General features: G+C 41.4%; 1 protein-coding gene across 1 annotated transcript; it reads left to right on the top strand.

The window, feature by feature from the left end:
• Window positions 1-286: 286 nt before the first annotated feature.
• On the top strand, window positions 287-18,485 carry LOC118938112 (oocyte zinc finger protein XlCOF6-like). The gene is made up of 2 exons (XM_036939814.1): window positions 287-1,133; window positions 16,387-18,485. Exons 1-2 carry the CDS (start codon window positions 743-745, stop codon window positions 18,075-18,077), a joined length of 2,082 nt encoding a protein of 693 aa, XP_036795709.1. The 5' UTR covers window positions 287-742; the 3' UTR covers window positions 18,078-18,485.
• Window positions 18,486-19,779: the final 1,294 nt, after the last annotated feature.

Genomic DNA, 19,779 nt, shown 5'->3' with positions numbered 1-19,779 from the left:
AATACAGAGTTCTGGTCAGTATCAGAATGAGGGGGGGGGGCTGGAGATACAGTTAGGTTTGTACAGTGTGATGATATACCAGGGCCTGGAGCTGCAGTTAGGATTGTTTTGCACTATCATCTCACTCATTTCAAATCAGCACCAATCAATCAAACACACACGCTTTTCCTTTGTACGTCTAAATACAATAATATTATTTCATGAAAAAACATGACATAATTTTTTATTTTTTTATCGAAATAAAATAAAACTTCTCTCAATTGCGTTTCTCACTCCAGTCAGCAGATGGCGATGTGCGTCTTTCAGGCGACTCTGCCGGAGGCTGACGTATAATCTAGTGGACGGAGCGCGTCATCAACATGAACGGTTCAGCCACCTCGGGAGCTTACTAGCCAACAGGGCCGAAATATTGGAGCTCTTTAGAAGCTTTCTGGCGTATATATAAGCCACTGTTGTTTTAAAACACACATTTTTTGTTGTTGTCATCAAGCTGTTATTACATTTAATATAATATTTAACGTTGTTAGATTCTCTAGCTAGCTGGTTAACTTAGCAGTAGGACTAGGCTAACGCTAACTAGCTAGCTTGCTAACATCATCGACCATAAAGTCACAAAGCTACTCTCCCCCAGTTGCTAAATAAGAGGTCTGCTAGACGGAGAAAGAGGGTTTCGGGGAGGAAGAGGAGGCTGTTACAGTGAAAGGAGAAGAGGAAGACGCTTTCAGAGTGAAAGAGGAGGAGGATGTTGACTACTGTGAAAGAAGAGGAGGAGAAGGAAGAGAAAGAGGAGGCTGCAGTTTTTGGAATAAAGGAGGGGGAGAAGACTGTCACAGTGAAAAAAGAGGAAGACGTTTTTGGAGAGAAGGAGGAAGAGGAGGGGGAGATGACTGTTACAGTGAAAGAAGAGGAAGACGTTTTTGGAGAGAAGGAGGAAGAGGAGAGGGAGATGACTGTTACAGTGAAAGAAGAGGAAGACGTTTTTGGAGAGAAGGAGGAAGAGGAGGGGGAGATGACTGTTACAGTGAAAGAAGAGGAAGACGTTTTTGGAGGGAAGGAAGAGGGGGAGATTACTGTCACATTGGAGGACGAAGAAGAACAGAAGACTGGAGATCTGATTAACACCAGTAATTACAGTGAGTACTATCTTATAAAACAGGGACATTGATCTGATTAACACCAGTAAATACATTGAGTACTATCTTATAAAACAGGGACATTGATCTGATTAACACCAGTAAATACAGTGAGTACTATCTTATAAAACAGGGACATTGATCTGATTAACACCAGTAATTACAGTGAGTACTATCTTATAAAACAGGGACATTGATCTGATTAACACCAGTAAATACAGTGAGTACTATCTTATAAAACAGGGACATTGATCTGATTAACACCAGTAAATACAGTGAGTACTATATTATAAAACAGGGACATTGATCTGATTAACACCAGTAAATACAGTGAGTACTATCTTATAAAACAGGGACATTGATCTGATTAACACCAGTAAATACAGTGAGTACTATCTTATAAAACAGGGACATTGATCTGATTAACACCAGTAATTACAGTGAGTACTATCTTATAAAACAGGGACATTGATCTGATTAACACCAGTAAATACAGTGAGTACTATATTATAAAACAGGGACATTGATCTGATTAACACCAGTAAATACAGTGAGTACTATATTATAAAACAGGGACATTGATCTGATTAACACCAGTAAATACAGTGAGTACTATATTATAAAACAGGGACATTGATCTGATTAACACCAGTAAATACAGTGAGTACTATATTATAAAACAGGGACATTGATCTGATTAACACCAGTAAATACAGTGAGTACTATCTTATAAAACAGGGACATTGATCTGATTAACACCAGTAAATACAGTGAGTACTGTCTTATAAAACAGGGACATTGATCTGATTAACACCAGGGACACAAACTCTGAAGTTGTTGAACTAACGTGTGATTTTAAAAGGATATTACACTCTTGGATATGTTGTTCTGTACAGTCGGAATTGGGGAAAAAGCTACAAAAGAGTCAACAAAACGTTAATGGATAAGATGCCTTTATTTATTTTTAAACCGTCTCTGAAAATCTCTGTAGTGCTTTTTGCTCTGTCTCTGTACTCGACATCCCATGAGAGAAAAGTTATTATTTAAAAAAAAACATAATTAATTAACATGATTAAATATCAAATCGGGTTAGTGTTAGGTCCGTCGTTGTTCAGTTATAAGACTGATCTGATTTTAAATATCTATGATACCATATCATATTACAGCCAACTCATGTCTGATTTCAAATGATGAAGAGGACAGAATTGAGACGAGGAAGAATCATTGTGATCTGGAACGTTCTGTTAGTTAATGTTGTAACACACTAAGGGCTGTTCTTAAGGACGATGTGATCTGGAACGTTCTGTTAGTTAATGTTCTAAGGGCTGTTCTTAAGGATGACGTGGAGAGGAGTGATCTGGAACGTTCTGTTAGTTAATGTTCTAAGGGCTGTTCTTAAGGATGACGTGGAGAGGAGTGATCTGGAATGTTCTGTTAATGAACATGGGTTTGACTGTCTTCTTTCTTTATAAAACAGTTATATATATATATACTGCTAAAAAAAATAAAGGGAACACTTAAACAACACAATGTAACTCCAAGTCAATCACACTTCTGTAAAATCAAACTGTCCACTTAGGAAGCAACACTGATTGACAATAAATGTCACATGCTGTTGTGCAAATGGAATAGACAACAGATGGAAATTATAGGTAATTAGCAAGACACCCCCAATAAAGGAGTGGTTCTGCAGGTGGGGACCACAGACCACTTCTCAGTTCCTATGCTTCCTGGCTGATGTTTTGGTCACTTTTGAATGCTGGTGGTGCTTTCACTCTAGTGGTAGCATGAGACGGAGTCTACAACCCACACAAGTGGCTCAGGTAGTGCAGCTCATCCAGGATGGCACATCAATGCGAGCTGTGGCAAGAAGGTTTGCTGTGTCTGTCAGCGTAGTGTCCAGAGCATGGAGGCGCTACCAGGAGACAGGCCAGTACATCAGGAGACGTGGAGAAAGCCGTAGGAGAGCAACAACCCAGCTGCAGGACTGCTACCTCCACCTTTGTGCAAGGAGGAGCACTGCCAGAGCCCTGCAAAATGACCTCCAGCATGCCACAAATGTGCATGTCAGAAACAGACTCCATGAGTGTGGAATGAGAGCCCGATGTCCACAGGTGGGGGTTGTGCTTACAGCCCAACACCGTGCAGGACGTTTAGCATTTGCCAGAGAATACCAAGATTGGCAAATTCGCCACTGGCGCCCTGTCCTCTTCACAGATGAAAGCAGGTTCACACTGAGCACGTGACAGAGTCTGGAGACGCCGTGGAGAACGTTCTGCTGCCTGCAACATCCTCCAGCATGACCGGTTTGGCGGTGGGTCAGTCATGGTGTGGGGTGGCATTTCTTTGGGAGGCCGCACAGCCCTCCATGTGCTCGCCAGAGGTAGCCTGACTGCCATTAGGTACCGAGATGAGATCCTCAGACCCCTTGTGAGACCATATGCTGGTGCGGTTGGCCCTGGGTTCCTCCTAATGCAAGACAACGCTAGACCTCATGTGGCTGGAGTGTGTCAGCAGTTCCTGCAAGAGGAAGGCATTGATGCTATGGACTGGCCTGCCCGTTCCCCAGACCTGAATCCAATTGAGCACATCTGGGACATCATGTCTCGCTCCATCCACCAACGCCACGTTGCACCACAGACTGTCCAGGAGTTGGCGGATGCTTTAGTCCAAGTCTGGGAGGAGATCCCTCAGGAGACCATCCGCCACCTCATCAGGAGCATGCCCAGGCGTTGTAGGGAGGTCATACAGGCACGCGGAGGCCACACACACTACTGAGCCTCATTTTGACTTGTTTTAAGGACATTACATCAAAGCTGGATCAGCCTGTAGTGTGGCACTTTAATTTTGAGTGTGACTCCAAATCCAGACCTCTATGGGTTGATACATTTGATTTCCATTGATCATTTTAGTGTGATTTTGTTGTCAGCACATTCAACTATGTAAAGAAAAAAGTATTTAATAAGAATATTTAATTCATTCAGATCTAGGATGTGTTATTTTAGTGTTCCCTTTATTTTTTTTTGAGCAGTGTATATATCTTTTTTTTTTTTTTTTTAAAGATGAACAACATATTTCCATTAATCTTTATTGAGTAAATACATTTTATTTATCCTTCTATGACCGGTGTAGATTGCGTTGCGTTTTGATCGCGGCCAACAGATGGACAAGGGGACGTTGCTTCAGAGGCAGTTGGAACCCGGTCGTGAAATTTGCTGCTGTGCACTTTAGGACACGCAGCCAGATTCCCTTACTAGAGACACACATTATATATATATATATATATATATTATAACACCCAGCCAGATTCCTCCTCCTAGAGACACACATTTTATATATATATATATTATAACACCCAGCCAGATTCCTCCTCCTAGAGACACACATTATATATATATATATATATATATATTATAACACCCAGACAGATTCCTCCTCCTAGAGACACACATTATATATATATATATATTATAACACCCAGCCAGATTCCTCCTCCTAGAGACACACATTATATATATATATATATATATATATATATATATATATATTATAACATCCAGACAGATTCTCTTACTAGAGACACACATTATATATATATATATATTATAACACCCAGCCAGATTCCTCCTCCTAGAGACACACATTATATATATATATATATATTATAACACCCAGACAGATTCCTCCTCCTAGAGACACACATTATATATATATATATATATTATAACACCCAGACAGATTCCTCCTCCTAGAGACACACATTATATATATATATATATATATATATATTATAACACCCAGCCAGATTCCTCCTCCTAGAGACACACATTATATATATATATATTATAACACCCAGCCAGATTCCTCCTCCTAGAGACACACATTATATATATATATATATTATAACACCCAGCCAGATTCCCTTACTAGAGACACACATTATATATATATATATTATAACACCCAGACAGATTCCCTTCCTAGAGACACACATTATATATATATATATTATAACACCCAGACAGATTCCCTTCCTAGAGACACACATTATATATATATATATATATATTATAACACCCAGACAGATTCCCTTCCTAGAGACACACATTATATATATATATATATTATAACACCCAGACAGATTCCCTTACTAGAGACACACATTATATATATATATATTATAACACCCAGCCAGATTCCTCCTCCTAGAGACACACATTATATATATATATATATATTATAACACCCAGACAGATTCCCTTCCTAGAGACACACATTATATATATATATATATATATATATATATATATATATATATTATAACACCCAGACAGGGTCGGAAACTTTCCGGTAAATGTTCCATTGGAAGTTGAGCCCGGGAATTTGACTTAAATTCATCAAAAAAGTTAGCTTATAACGGTGGACCTTTTTTGTGGGATACACATAAGGTAATTCTAGGTCTTGTGGCATATTTTGCTAAAACTATCCCCAATTTCAATGGAATTGCAACCCTCTGCATGCACAGTGCATTCTTCCATCACATTTTCAGCTGATTCTCAAGATATTGCACACTAATGAGATAATATTGAGCCCACACTACTACACTGTCTGAGCCAAGGACTACATGCTTTCTGGTAAGTTTTGATTACAATACTGGGTGGGGTGAATATATTCTGACGACGACCGCTGAGCACCACCCGAACAGGCAAGAGAGCCAACTTCGGCGGAAGTCCTGACACACTGCAGCTAATGTAGAAGGAAAAACTGTGTACATTTGCAAATACTCTGCCAAATCATATGTAAAGAATGCAACAAAGATGCAGAATCATCTGGACAAGTGCATGAAGTTCCCTCAGCGCTCACAACAAGCAACCTCTGACAAAAGTCCCTCTACTTCTATTCGAGGTGAAAATGAAGAATCAGACACCTTATCGATAGTCAACAGCTCATGGTCCTCCTGGAATCAGAAGTATTTTTGACTCAATGGAGGAACATAATCAGAGAAATGCTGATGAATGTCCTGCTCGAGCTGTGTACGCAACTGGTTCACCTCTGATGCTCACAGGCAATGTGTATTGGAAGATATTTTTGAATGTTCTTCGCCCAGCATACACCCCTCCAACCAGACATGCTTTATCTACTCATTTGCTGAATGTAGAGTTCAACAGAGTTCAAGTGAAGGTCAAGCAAGCACAGACACAAGGGACAACAGACACACCGGTCTCTACATTGCAGATGAGCTGAAGGCAGTCATCAATGACCTTGGACCAAAGAAGGTATTTTACACTGGCGACAGACAATGCTGCGAACATGAAGGCTGCTTGGTCTAAAGTGGAGGAGTCCAACCCTCACATCACACCCATTGGCTGCGCTGCTCATGGCATTGAATATGCTCCTCAATGACATCATGGCACTGAAAACAAGGGATACACTCTACAAGAGAGCCAAGGAAATGGTTAGGTATGTGAAGGGTCATCAAGTTATAGCAGCAATCTACCTCACCAAGCAAAGTGAGAAGAATAAGAGCACCACATTGAAGCTGCCCATCAACACCCGTTGGGGTGGTGTTGTCACCATGTTTGACAGTCTCCTGGAGGGGAAGGAGTCTCTCCAAGAAATGGCCATATCACAGTCTGCCGATATGGACAACCCCATCAAGAGGATACTCCTGGATTATGTATTTTGGGAGAGAGTGGTAAGCAGCCTGAAACTCCTGAAACGTATAGCAGTAGCCAAATGCACGGATTGAGGGAGACAATGCCATCCTGTCTGATGTTCAGACTCTGCTTGCAGATGTAAGAGAAGAAATCCTTACTGCCCTGCCCACTTCGCTGTTGCTCCAAGCAGAGGAAACTACAGTTCTGAAATACATCAAAAAGTGTGAAGACTTCTGCCTGAAGCCCAAACACGTCACAGTGTACATGTTGGACCCCAAGTATGCTGGCAAGAGCATCCTGTCAGGTGCAGAGACCAACAATGCCTACGGTGTCATCACTACCGTGTCTCACCACCTTGCCCTGGATGAGAGCAAGGTTCTTGGCAGTCTGGCGAAGTTCACTTCCAAGGAAGGTCTTTGGGATGGAGATGCAATATGGCAGTCGTGCCAACATATCTCATCAGCCACCTGGTGGACGGGACTTTGTGGATCTGAGGCTCTTTCCCCTGTTGCCTCCATCATCCTCCAAATCCCACCAACATCAGCCCCCACAGAGCCCCCACAGAGCGCAACTGGTCCTTGTTTGGGAACACACACACCAAACCATGCAACAGGCTGACCAATACAATGGTTGAAAAATGTGTGGCCATCCGGGCAAATTTGAGGCTTTTTGAGCCTGACAACGAGCCATCCTCAACAAGGTTGGAAAGTGACAGTGAAGATGAGGCCTCAGAGTCTGATGTTCAAGAGGTGGACATTGAGGAGGTCCAGGGAGAAGACATGGAAGCCTGAGAGAAAAACAAACAAAGCTTTAGTTTCTAGACTATCATTTTACAGATGTATGTTGAAAATGTTTTTGGGAGATGCGATGGATCATTGGGGATCATTCAAAATTCCCTTTCCTTTGATGTTCAGTGAAATCATTCCATGTGATTCCAAGAACACAGGATGAGATGTTACTATCCTTTGTGCACTTCCAAGAGTTCATGAACAGTGAGCCTGGTGAAATTTGGGGAGCGCATCGTCAGTAGTGTACCTTTGCTTCCTAAGAGTCAACTCATTTAATAAAAGTTAAATTCGGAACTAAATTGTTTTTATTTATTTATATTGGAAGGATTTAATAGTTTGTAATTATGTCTACTTATGATAAAGGTAAAAGGTTTATGTTTCCGTCTCCGTATAATATGATATATATATAATATATATATAATATAACATGGTAAATATATCTAATGCAAAAAACATCTACATTTAAATGGTACAGTGCCTTTCAAAAGTATTCATCCCCCTTGGCGTTTTTCCTATTTCGTTGCATTACAACCTGTAATTTAAATGGATTTTTATTTGGATTTCATGTAATGGACATACACAAAATAGTCCAAATTGGTGAAGTGAAATAAAAAAAATAACATGTTTTGAAATTAAATACATTTTTAAAAATACAGAAAAGTAGTGCATGCATATGTTATGCACCCCCAAAGTGACATCATGAAGACCAAGGAGCTCTCCAAACAGGTCAAGGACAAAGTTGTGGATAGGAACAGAATAAGGTTGGTTTATAAAAAATATACAAAACTTTGAACATCCCACGGAGCACCATTAAATCCATTATTGTAAAAAGAAAAGAGTATGGCACCACAACAAACCTTCCAAGAGAGTGCCGCTCACCAAAACTCACAGACCAGGCAAGGAGGGCATTAATTAGAGAGGCAACAAAGAGACCAAAGATAACCCTGAAGGATCTGCAAAGTTCCACAGCGGAGATTGGGGTATCTGTCCATAGGACCACTTTAAGCCGTACACTCCACAGAGCTGGGCTTTACGGAAGAGTGGCCAGAAAAAAGCCATCGCTTAAAGCAGAAAATAAGCAAACACTTTTGGAGTTCACCAAAAGGCATGTGGGAGACTCCCCAAACATATGGAAGAAGGTACTCTGGTCAGATGAGTCTAAAATTGTGCTTTTTGGCCATCAAGGAAAACGCTATGTCTGGCGCAAACCCAACACCTCTCATCACCCCAAGAACACCATCCCCACAGTGAAGCATAGTGGTGGCAGCATCATGCTGATGTTTTTCATCAGCAGGGTCTGGGAAACTGGTCAGGATTGAAGGAATGATGGATGGCGCTAAATACAGGGTAATTCTTGAGGGGAAACCTGTTTCAGTCTTCCAGAGATTTGAGACTGAGACTGAGGTTCACCTTCCAGCAGGACAATGACCCTAAGCATACTGCTAAAGCAACACTCGAGTGGTTTAATGGGAAACATTTACATGTCTTGGAATGGCCTAGTCAAAGCCCAGACCTCAATCCAATTGACAATCTGTGGTATGACTTAAAGATTTCTGTACACCATCTGAACCCATCCAACTTGAAGGAGCTGGAGCAGTTTTGCCTTGAAGAATGGGAAAAAAATCCCAGTGGCTAGATGTGCCAAGCTTATAGAGACATACCCCAAGAGACTTGCAGCTGTAATTGCTGCAAAAGCTGGCTCTACAAAGTATTGACTTTGGGGGGGGGGGGTGAATAGTTATGCACACTCAAGTTTATTTTTTTGTGTTATTTCTTGTTTGTTTCACAATAAAAAATATTTTGCATCTTCAAAGTGGTAGGGGTGTTGTGTAACTCAAATGATACAAACCCCCCCAAAAAAATCAATTTTAATGTCAGGTTGTAAGGCAACAAAATAGGAAAAATGCCAAGGGTGTGAATACTTTCGCAAAGCCACTGTAACGGTTGTCTTCGTCGTCTCACGACGAGTATGAAATATCGGACCAATGTGGTATGTGTTCATGATGTTTTATTACTGAACACTGAAATACAAAACAACAACGTGAAAAAACCAAAACAGTCCTGAAAGGTGCAGAAAACACTAAACAGAAAATAATCACCCACAAACACAGGTGGTAACAGGCTACCTAAGTATGATTCTCAATCAGAGACAACGAACGACACCTGCCTCTGATTGAGAACCATACTAGGCCAAACACGGAGAAAATATAACATAGAAAAAAAGAACATAGACAATCCACCCCAACTCACGCCCTGACCAACCTAACACAAAGACATAACAAAGAACATAGACAACCCAACTCACGCCCTGACCAACCTAACACAAAGACATAACAAAGAACATAGACAGCCCAACTCACGCCCTGACCAACCTAACACAAAGACATAAAACAGAACATAGACAACCCAACTCACGCCCTGACCAACCTAACACAAAGACATAAAACAGAACATAGACAACCCAACTCACGCCCTGACCAACCTAACACAAAGACATAAAACAGAACATAGACAACCCAACTCACGCCCTGACCAACCTAACACAAAGACATAAAACAGAACATAGACAACCCACCTCACGCCCTGACCAACCTAACACAAAGACATAAAACAGAACATAGACAACCCAACTCACGCCCTGACCAACCTAACACAAAGAGATAACAAAGAACATAGACAACCCAACTCACGCCCTGACCAACCTAACACAAAGACATAAAACAGAACATAGACAACCCAACTCACGCCCTGACCAACCTAACACAAAGAGATAACAAAGAACATAGACAACCCAACTCACGCCCTGACCAACCTAACACAAAGACATAAAAAGAACATAGACAACCCAACTCACACCCAGACCAACCTAACACAAAGACATAACAAAGAACATAGACAACCCAACTCACGCCCAGACCAACCAACACAGACATAAAACAGAACATAGACAACCCAACTCACGCCCTGACCAACCTAACACAAAGACTTAACAAAGAACATAGACAACCCAGCTCACGCCCTGACCAACCTAACACAAAGACATAAAACAGAACATAGACAACCCAACTCACGCCCTGACCAACCTAACACAAAGACATAAAACAGAACATAGACAACCCAACTCACGCCCTGACCAACCTAACACAAAGACATAAAACAGAACATAGACAACCCAACTCACGCCCTGACCAACCTAACACAAAGACTTAACAAAGAACATAGACAACCCAACTCACGCCCTGACCAACCTAACACAAAGACATAAAAAGAACATAGACAACCCAACCCAACTCACACCCTGACCAACCTAACACAAAGACATAAAACAGAACATAGACAACTCAACTCACGCCCTGACCAACCTAACACAAAGACATAAAACAGAACATAGACAACCCAACTCACGCCCTGACCAACCTAACACAAAGACATAAAACAGAACATAGACAACCCAACTCACGCCCTGACCAACCTAACACAAAGACATAAAACAGAACATAGACAACCCAACTCACGCCCTGACCAACCTAACACAAAGACATAAAACAGAACATAGACAACCCAACTCACGCCCTGACCAACCTAACACAAAGACATAAAACAGAACATAGACAACCCAACTCACGCCCTGACCAACCTAACACAAAGACATAAAACAGAACATAGACAACCCAACTCACGCCCTGACCAACCTAACACAAAGACATAAAACAGAACATAGACAACCCAACTCACGCCCTGACCAACCTAACACAAAGACATAAAACAGAACATAGACAACCCAACTCACGCCCTGACCAACCTAACACAAAGACATAAAACAGAACATAGACAACCCAACTCACGCCCTGACTAACCTAACACAAAGACATAAAACAGAACATAGACATCCCACCCCAACTCACGCCCTGACCAACCTAACACAAAGACATAAAACAGAACATAGACAACCCAACTCACGCCCTGACTAACCTAACACAAAGACATAAAACAGAACATAGACAACCCAACTCACGCCCTGACCAACCTAACACAAAGACATAAAACAGAACATAGACAACCCAACTCACGCCCTGACCAACCAACACAAAGACATAAAACAGAACATAGACAACCCAACTCACGCCCTGACCAACCTAACACAAAGACATAAAACAGAACATAGACAACCCAACTCACGCCCTGACCAACCTAACACAAAGACATAAAACAGAACATAGACAACCCAACTCACGCCCTGACCAACCTAACACAAAGACATAAAACAGAACATAGACAACCCAACTCACGCCCTGACCAACCTAACACAAAGACATAAAACAGAACATAGACAACCCAACTCACGCCCTGACCAACCTAACACAAAGACATAAAACAGAACATAGACAACCCAACTCACGCCCTGACCAACCTAACACAAAGACATAAAACAGAACATAGACAACCCAACCCAACTCACACCCTGACCAACCTAACACAAAGACATAAAACAGAACATAGACAACCCAACTCACGCCCTGACCAACCAACACAAAGACATAAAAAAGAACATAGACAACCCAACTCACGCCCTGACCAACCTAACACAAAGACATAAAACAGAACATAGACAACCCAACTCACGCCCTGACCAACCTAACACAAAGACATAAAACAGAACATAGACAACCCAACTCACGCCCTGACCAACCTAACACAAAGACATAAAACAGAACATAGACAACCCAACTCACGCCTTGACCAACCTAACACAAAGACATAAAACAGAACATAGACAACCCAACTCACGCCCTGACCAACCTAACACAAAGACATAAAACAGAACATAGACAACCCAACTCACGCCCTGACCAACCTAACACAAAGACATAAAACAGAACATAGACAACCCAACTCACACCCTGACCAACCCAACACAAAGACATAAAAAAAGAGGTCAGAACGTGACAGCCACTGTATTAATATACATTTGCATATATTCCCGTTAATTCCCATATATTCGGAAAGTTTCCACCTCTGAATATTCACCAAAATGTGCAACCCTAGGTATGTGTCTTTCCATATCATGTCCAATCAATTGAAATGACCACAGGTGGACTCCAATCAAGTTGTAGAAACTTCTCAAGGATGATCAATGGAAACAGGATGAATCTGAGCTCAATTTCAAAGTATCATCGCAAAGGGTCTGAATAATTATGTAAATAAGGTATTTCTGCTTTTTATTTGTAATAAATGTGCAAAAATGTTTAAAAAAAAACTGTTTTTGCTTTGTCATTTTGAGGTTTTGCGTTTAGATTGCTAAGGATTTTTATTTATTAAATCAATTTTAGAATAAGGCTGTAACGTAACAAAATGTGAATGGGTCTGAATACTTTCCGAAGGCACTGTATATCGAGGCTCTTCAATGTGTCGAAAGCATTCCACAGGGTTGCTGCCCCATGAATGCTTCCCACAGCTGTGTCAATTTGTCTGGATGTCCTTTTGGTGGTGGACCATTCTTGATAAACACAGGAAACTGTTGAGTTTTAAAAAACCCTGCAGCGTTGCAGTTCTTGACACGAGCCGGTGTGCTTTTCACCTACTTCCGTACCCCGTTCAAAGACACTGAAGTATTGTGTCTTGCACATTCACCCTCTGAATGGCACACATACACAATCCATGTCTCTGTTGTCTCAAGGCTTAAAAATCCTTCTTTAACCGGTCTCCTTCCCTTCATCTACACTGATGATATTGATGGTAGAACAGGTTGTAATTGATATAAAACAGGCTGTAATTGATATAAAACAGGCTGTAATTGATATAAAACAGGCTGTAATTGATATTGGTGGTAGAACAGGTTGTAATTGATATTGGTGGTAGAACAGGTTGTAATTGATATTGGTGGTAGAACAGGTTGTAATTGATATTGGTGGTAGAACAGGTTGTAATTGATATTGGTGGTAGAGCAGGTTGTAATTGATATTGGTGGTAGAACAGGTTGTAATTGATATTGGTGGTAGAACAGGTTGTAATTGATATTGGTGGTAGAACAGGTTGTAATTGATATTGGTGGTAGAACAGGTTGTAATTGATATTGGTGGTAGAACAGGTTGTAATTGATATTGGTGGTAGAACAGGTTGTAATTGATATTGGTGGTAGAACAGGTTGTAATTGATATTGGTGGTAGAACAGGTTGTAATTGATATTGGTGGTAGAACAGGTTGTAATTGATATTGGTGGTAGAACAGGTTGTAATTGATATTGGTGGTAGAACAGGTTGTAATTGATATTGGTGGTAGAACAGGTTGTAATTGATATTGGTGGTAGAACAGGTTGTAATTGATGTTGGTGGTAGAACAGGTTGTAATTGATATTGGTGGTAGAACAGGTTGTAATTGATATTGGTGGTAGAACAGGTTGTAATTGATATTGGTGGTAGAACAGGTTGTAATTGATATAAAACAGGTTGTAATTGATATAAAACAGGCTGTAATTGATATTGGTGGTAGAACAGGTTGTAATTGATATAAAACAGGCTGTAATTGATATTGATGGTAGAACAGGTTGTAATTGATATTGGTGGTAGAACAGGTTGTAATTGATATTGGTGGTAGAACAGGTTGTAATTGATATTGGTGGTAGAACAGGTTGTAATTGATATTGGTGGTAGAACAGGTTGTAATTGATGTTGGTGGTAGAACAGGTTGTAATTGATATTGGTGGTAGAACAGGTTGTAATTGATATTGGTGGTAGAACAGGTTGTAATTGATATTGGTGGTAGAACAGGTTGTAATTGATATAAAACAGGTTGTAATTGATATAAAACAGGCTGTAATTGATATTGGTGGTAGAACAGGTTGTAATTGATATAAAACAGGTTGTAATTGATATAAAACAGGCTGTAATTGATATTGGTGGTAGAACAGGTTGTAATTGATATAAAACAGGTTGTAATTGATATTGGTGGTAGAACAGGTTGTAATTGATATTGGTGGTAGAACAGGTTGTAATTGATATTGGTGGTAGAACAGGTTGTAATTGATATAAAACAGGTTGTAATTGATATTGGTGGTAGAACAGGTTGTAATTGATATTGGTGGTAGAGCAGGTTGTAATTGATATTGGTGGTAGAACAGGTTGTAATTGATATTGGTGGTAGAACAGGTTGTAATTGATATTGGTGGTAGAACAGGTTGTAATTGATATTGGTGGTAGAACAGGTTGTAATTGATATTGGTGGTAGAACAGGTTGTAATTGATATAAAACAGGCTGTAATTGATATTGGTGGTAGAACAGGTTGTAATTGATATTGGTGGTAGAACAGGTTGTAATTGATATTGGTGGTAGAACAGGTTGTAATTGATATAAAACAGGCTGTAATTGATATTGGTGGTAGAACAGGTTGTAATTGATATTGGTGGTAGAACAGGTTGTAATTGATATTGGTGGTAGAACAGGTTGTAATTGATATTGGTGGTAGAACAGGTTGTAATTGATATTGGTGGTAGAACAGGTTGTAATTGATATTGGTGGTAGAACAGGTTGTAATTGATATTGGTGGTAGAACAGGTTGTAATTGATATTGGTGGTAGAGCAGGTTGTAATTGATATTGGTGGTAGAACAGGTTGTAATTGATATTGGTGGTAGAACAGGTTGTAATTGATATTGGTGGTAGAACAGGTTGTAATTGATATTGGTGGTAGAACAGGTTGTAATTGATGTTGGTGGAAGAACAGGTTGTAATTGATATTGGTGGTAGAGCAGGTTGTAATTGATGTTGATGGTAAAACAGGTTGTATTTCATATTGGTATATATATATAGACACCAATATATATATATAAATATATATATATATATATATATATATATATATATATATATATATATATATATATATATATATATATTGGTGTCTATATAAATAATGAGGGTAAAAAGTGTCCAATATTAAATCATCACAATAAGTTCTAGCCACATTCTATTTTACAGACAAAATGGTTCTAACAGTTGCAGAGGTTTATTTATTCAAATCCCTTCTGTTGCAAACCAAATGCTGGACTAGAAGCACAGGGTAATTATGTCTAGATTTTTTTTGACCAGTGGAGATTAGTTTATAAATTGCCTGGCAGGGCTGTGGGACAGTTGAGATTAGTTTATAAGTTGCCTGGCTAGGCTGTGGGACAGTGGAGGTTAGTTTATAAATTACCTGGCTTGGCTGTGGGACAGTGGAGATGAGTTTATAAATTGCCTGGCTGGGCTGTGGGACAGTGGAGATAAGTTTATAAATTGCCTGGCAGGGCTGTGGGACTGTGGAGATTAGTTTATGACTTGCCTGGCTAGGCTGTGGGACAGTGGAGATTAGTTTATAAATTGCCTGGCTGGGCTGTGGGACAGTGGAAATTTGTTTCTACATTTCCTGGCTGGGCTGTGGGACAGTGCAGATGAGTTTATAAATTGCCTGGCAGGGCTGTGGGACAGTGGAGATTAGTTTATGACTTGCCTGGCTGGGCTGTGGGACAGTGGAGATTCGTTTATAAATTGCCTGGCTGGGCTGTGGGACAGTGGAGATTTGTTTCTACATTTCCTGGCAGGGCTGTGGGACAGTGAATGTGTAGGGGTAATTCAAATGGAACTGTTAACAGGCATTTCCCATTAATTATCTTGAATAACTAAAGCAATCAACCAATCAGCATCCAGGATTCAAATTTGCTATTTTATAATGAGTGATCTAGTCTGGATTAAACCTCAATCTTAAAGTTTTATCATGTGGAGCTTTAATTTAGATCTCTCTGTTTAACCAAATACTCTTGTTTGTCTTTGGCAGGAGAGAGACCGGACTCTCACTCTGACAGCAGGAAGAGTCCTTCAGGGGAACCAGACCCAGAGACGCCCAAACCAGTGAGACGACATCACTGGTCCCAGTGTAAAAAGAGTTTTAAGTGGTTATGGAAGCTGAAAAGTCATGATAGAACAGACACAGGTGGGAAGACTTCACAATGTTCCCAATGTGGAAAGAGTTTTACCCGGTTAGGGAACCTGAAAAGGCATGAGAGAATACACACAGGAGAGAAACCTTTCCAATGTGCCCAATGTGGAAAGAGTTTTACACGGTTAGGGAGCCTGAAAGAACATAAAATAATACACACAGGAGAGAAGCCTTTCCAATGCTCCCGGTGTGGAAAGGGCTTTAGGTGGTTAGGGAACCTGAAAAAGCATGAGAGAACACACACAGGAGAGAAACCGTTCCAATGCTCCCAGTGTGGAAAGAGTTTTCCACAGTTAGGGAGCTTGAAGGAGCATGAAAGGACACACACAGGGGAGACATCTTACCATTGCTCCCTGTGTGGAAAGGATTTTACCAAGCTAAGGAACCTAATAAAACATACAGAATTACACACAGGAGAGAAGCCTTTCCAATGCTCCCAGTGTGGGAAGGGTTTTACACGGTTAGGGAACCTGAAGGATCACAAAAGAGTACACACAGGAGAGAAGCCTTACCAATGTTCCCAGTGTGGAAAGAGTTTTACACGGTTACGGAGCCTGAACGAACATAAATTAATACACACAGGAGAGAAGCGTTTCCAATGTTCTCAGTGTGGAAAGGGTTTTACCCTGTTAGGGAGCCTGAAAAAGCATGAGAGAACACACACAGGAGAAAAGCCGTTCCAATGCTCCCATTGTGGAAAGAGTTTTACACAATTGGGGAGCTTGAAGGTGCATGAAAGGGCACACACAGGGGAGACATCTTACCATTGCTCTCTGTGTGGAAAGAATTTTACCAAGTTAGGGAACCTAAAAAAACATAAACAATTACACACAGGAGAGAAACCTTTCCAATGCTCCCAGTGTGGGAAGGGTTTTACACGGTTAGGGAACCTGAAGGATCATAAAAGAGTACACACAGGAGAGAAGCCTTTCCAATGTTCGCAGTGTGGAAAGAATTTTACATGGTTAGGAAACCTGAAAAAGCATGAGAGAACACACACAGGAGAGAAGCCATTCCAATGCTCCAAGTGTGGAAATAGTTTTAAAAGGTTAGGGAGCCTGAAGGAGCATGAAAGGACACACACATGGGAGACAGCTTACCATTGTTCTATGTGTGGAAAGAATTTTACCAAGTTAGGGAACCTAAACAAACATGAAAAATTACACACAGGAAAGAAGACTTTCCAATGCACCCAGTGTGGGAAGGGTTTTACACGGTTAGGGAACCTGAAGGATCATAAAAGAACACACACAAGAGAGAAGCCTTTCCAATGTTCCCAGTGTGGAAAGGGTTTTACCCAGATAGGGAACCTGAAAAGGCATGAGAAAATACACACAGGAGAAAAATCTTTCCATTGTCCGCAGTGTGGAAAGGATTTTACCCAGTTGGTGAACCTGAAAAGGCACGAGAGAACACACACAGTTTTAACAACGACCCCAGGAGTTGGAAACAGTTCGAAGAACAGAACAGAAAACCGCGTGAGAACAGAAACAACGAAGAAACAGAAACAGAACCGGGAAAGAAAGTGATCAGCTTTGAAACAGAACAGAACCTTTATTTTAAAAGTAAAGTATTAATAACGTCATTTTACAGTAACTTGTCCAGTGAAAATCTTCTTTAAAAAGTTAACATTCTGTTAACTCATCGACATAATGTTGAGACATGCTATACTCATATTTGTGGCCAAAGCATAAATTGACACTTCAAAAACCCTCAAACTTGTATCTCAAACAGACTGTTTAAAAAAAATACTATTTCCTCATAGAACACGTTATCTCCCTGCGGAGGATGAGCTGGACAATCTGTTGTTGGGGTACAACCCACACCATTCTGTTGTTGGGGTACGACCCACACCATTGTGTTATTGGGGTACGACCCACACCATTCTGTTGTTGGGGTACGACCCACACCATTCTGTTGTTGGGATATGCCCACACCATTCTGTTGTTGGGGTACGACCCACACCGTTCTGTTGTTGGGGTACGACCCACACCATTCTGTTGTTGGGGTACGACCCACACCATTCTGTTGTTGGGGTACGACCCACACCATTCTGTTGTTGGGGTACGACCCACACCATTCTGTTGTTGGGATATGCCCACACCATTCTGTTGTTGGGGTACGACCCACACCATTCTGTTGTTGGGGTACGACCCACACCATTCTGTTGTTGGGGTACGACCCACACTATTCTGTTGTTGGGGTACGACCACACCATTCTGTTGTTGGGGTACGACCCACACTATTCTGTTGTTGGGGTACGCCCACACCATTCTGTTGTTGGGGTCACTAGAGATCCTGGTTCTAGTCCAGGTTCTGTCTCCGTGGTAGCTGTGTCACTAGAGATCCTGGTTCTAGTCCAGGCTCTGTCTCAGTGCTAGCTGTGTCACTAGAGATCCTGGTTCTAGTCCAGGCATGCCACTAGAGATCCTGGTTCTAGTCCAGGTTCTGCCTCAGTGATTCGGGAACACTATTCTGTTGTTGGGGTACGCCCACACCATTCTGTTGTTGGGGTCACTAGAGATCCTGGTTCTAGTCCAGGTTCTGTCTCCGTGGTAGCTGTGTCACTAGAGATCCTGGTTCTAGTCCAGGCTCTGTCTCAGTGCTAGCTGTGTCACTAGAGATCCTGGTTCTAGTCCAGGCTCTGTCTCAGTGCTAGCTGTGTCACTAGAGATCCTGGTTCTAGTCCAGGCTCTGTCTCAGTGGTAGCTGTGTCACTAGAGATCCTGGTTCTAGTCCAGGCGTGCCTCTAGAGATCCTGGTTCTAGTCCAGGTTCTGCCTCAGTGCTAGCTCTGTCACTAGAGATCCTGGTTCTAGTCCAGGTTCTGTCTCAGTGCTAGCTGTGCCATTAGAGATCCTGGTTCTAGTCCAGGTTATGTCTCAGTGCTAGCTGTGTCACTAGAGATCCTGCTTCTAGTCCAGGTTCTGTCTCAGTGCTAGCTGTGTCACTAGAGATCCTGGTTCTAGTCCAGGCTCGCATTCGTCCACGACCGGGAGACCAATGAGGTGGTGCACAATTGGCCCAGCATCGTCCGGGTTAGGGGAGGGTTTGGCCCAGCATCGTCCGGGTTAGGGGAGGGTTTGGCCTAGCATCGTCTGGGTTAGGGGAGGGTTTGGCCCAGCATCGTCCGGGTTAGGGGAGGGTTTGGCCCAGCATCGTCCGGGTTAGGGGAGGGTTTGGCCCAGCATTGTCCGATTTAGGGGAGGTTTTGGCCCAGCATCGTCCGATT

This window comes from Oncorhynchus mykiss, chromosome 13, assembly GCF_013265735.2.
Source record: "Oncorhynchus mykiss isolate Arlee chromosome 13, USDA_OmykA_1.1, whole genome shotgun sequence".
Lineage (NCBI taxonomy): Eukaryota > Metazoa > Chordata > Actinopteri > Salmoniformes > Salmonidae > Oncorhynchus > Oncorhynchus mykiss.
Note: the sequence above shows the minus strand (reverse complement) of the source record. Positions and strands in the feature narration are given on the sequence as shown.

Excerpts from the sequence above, each read along its gene's own strand:
- LOC118938112 (XM_036939814.1), top strand. The coding sequence starts at position 743 with ATGTTGACTACTGTGAAAGAAGAGGAGGAGAAGGAAGAGAAAGAGGAG. Across the intron at positions 1,134-16,386 it reads GATTAACACCAGTAATTACA|GAGAGAGACCGGACTCTCAC; the intron begins GTGAGTACTATC and ends TGTCTTTGGCAG.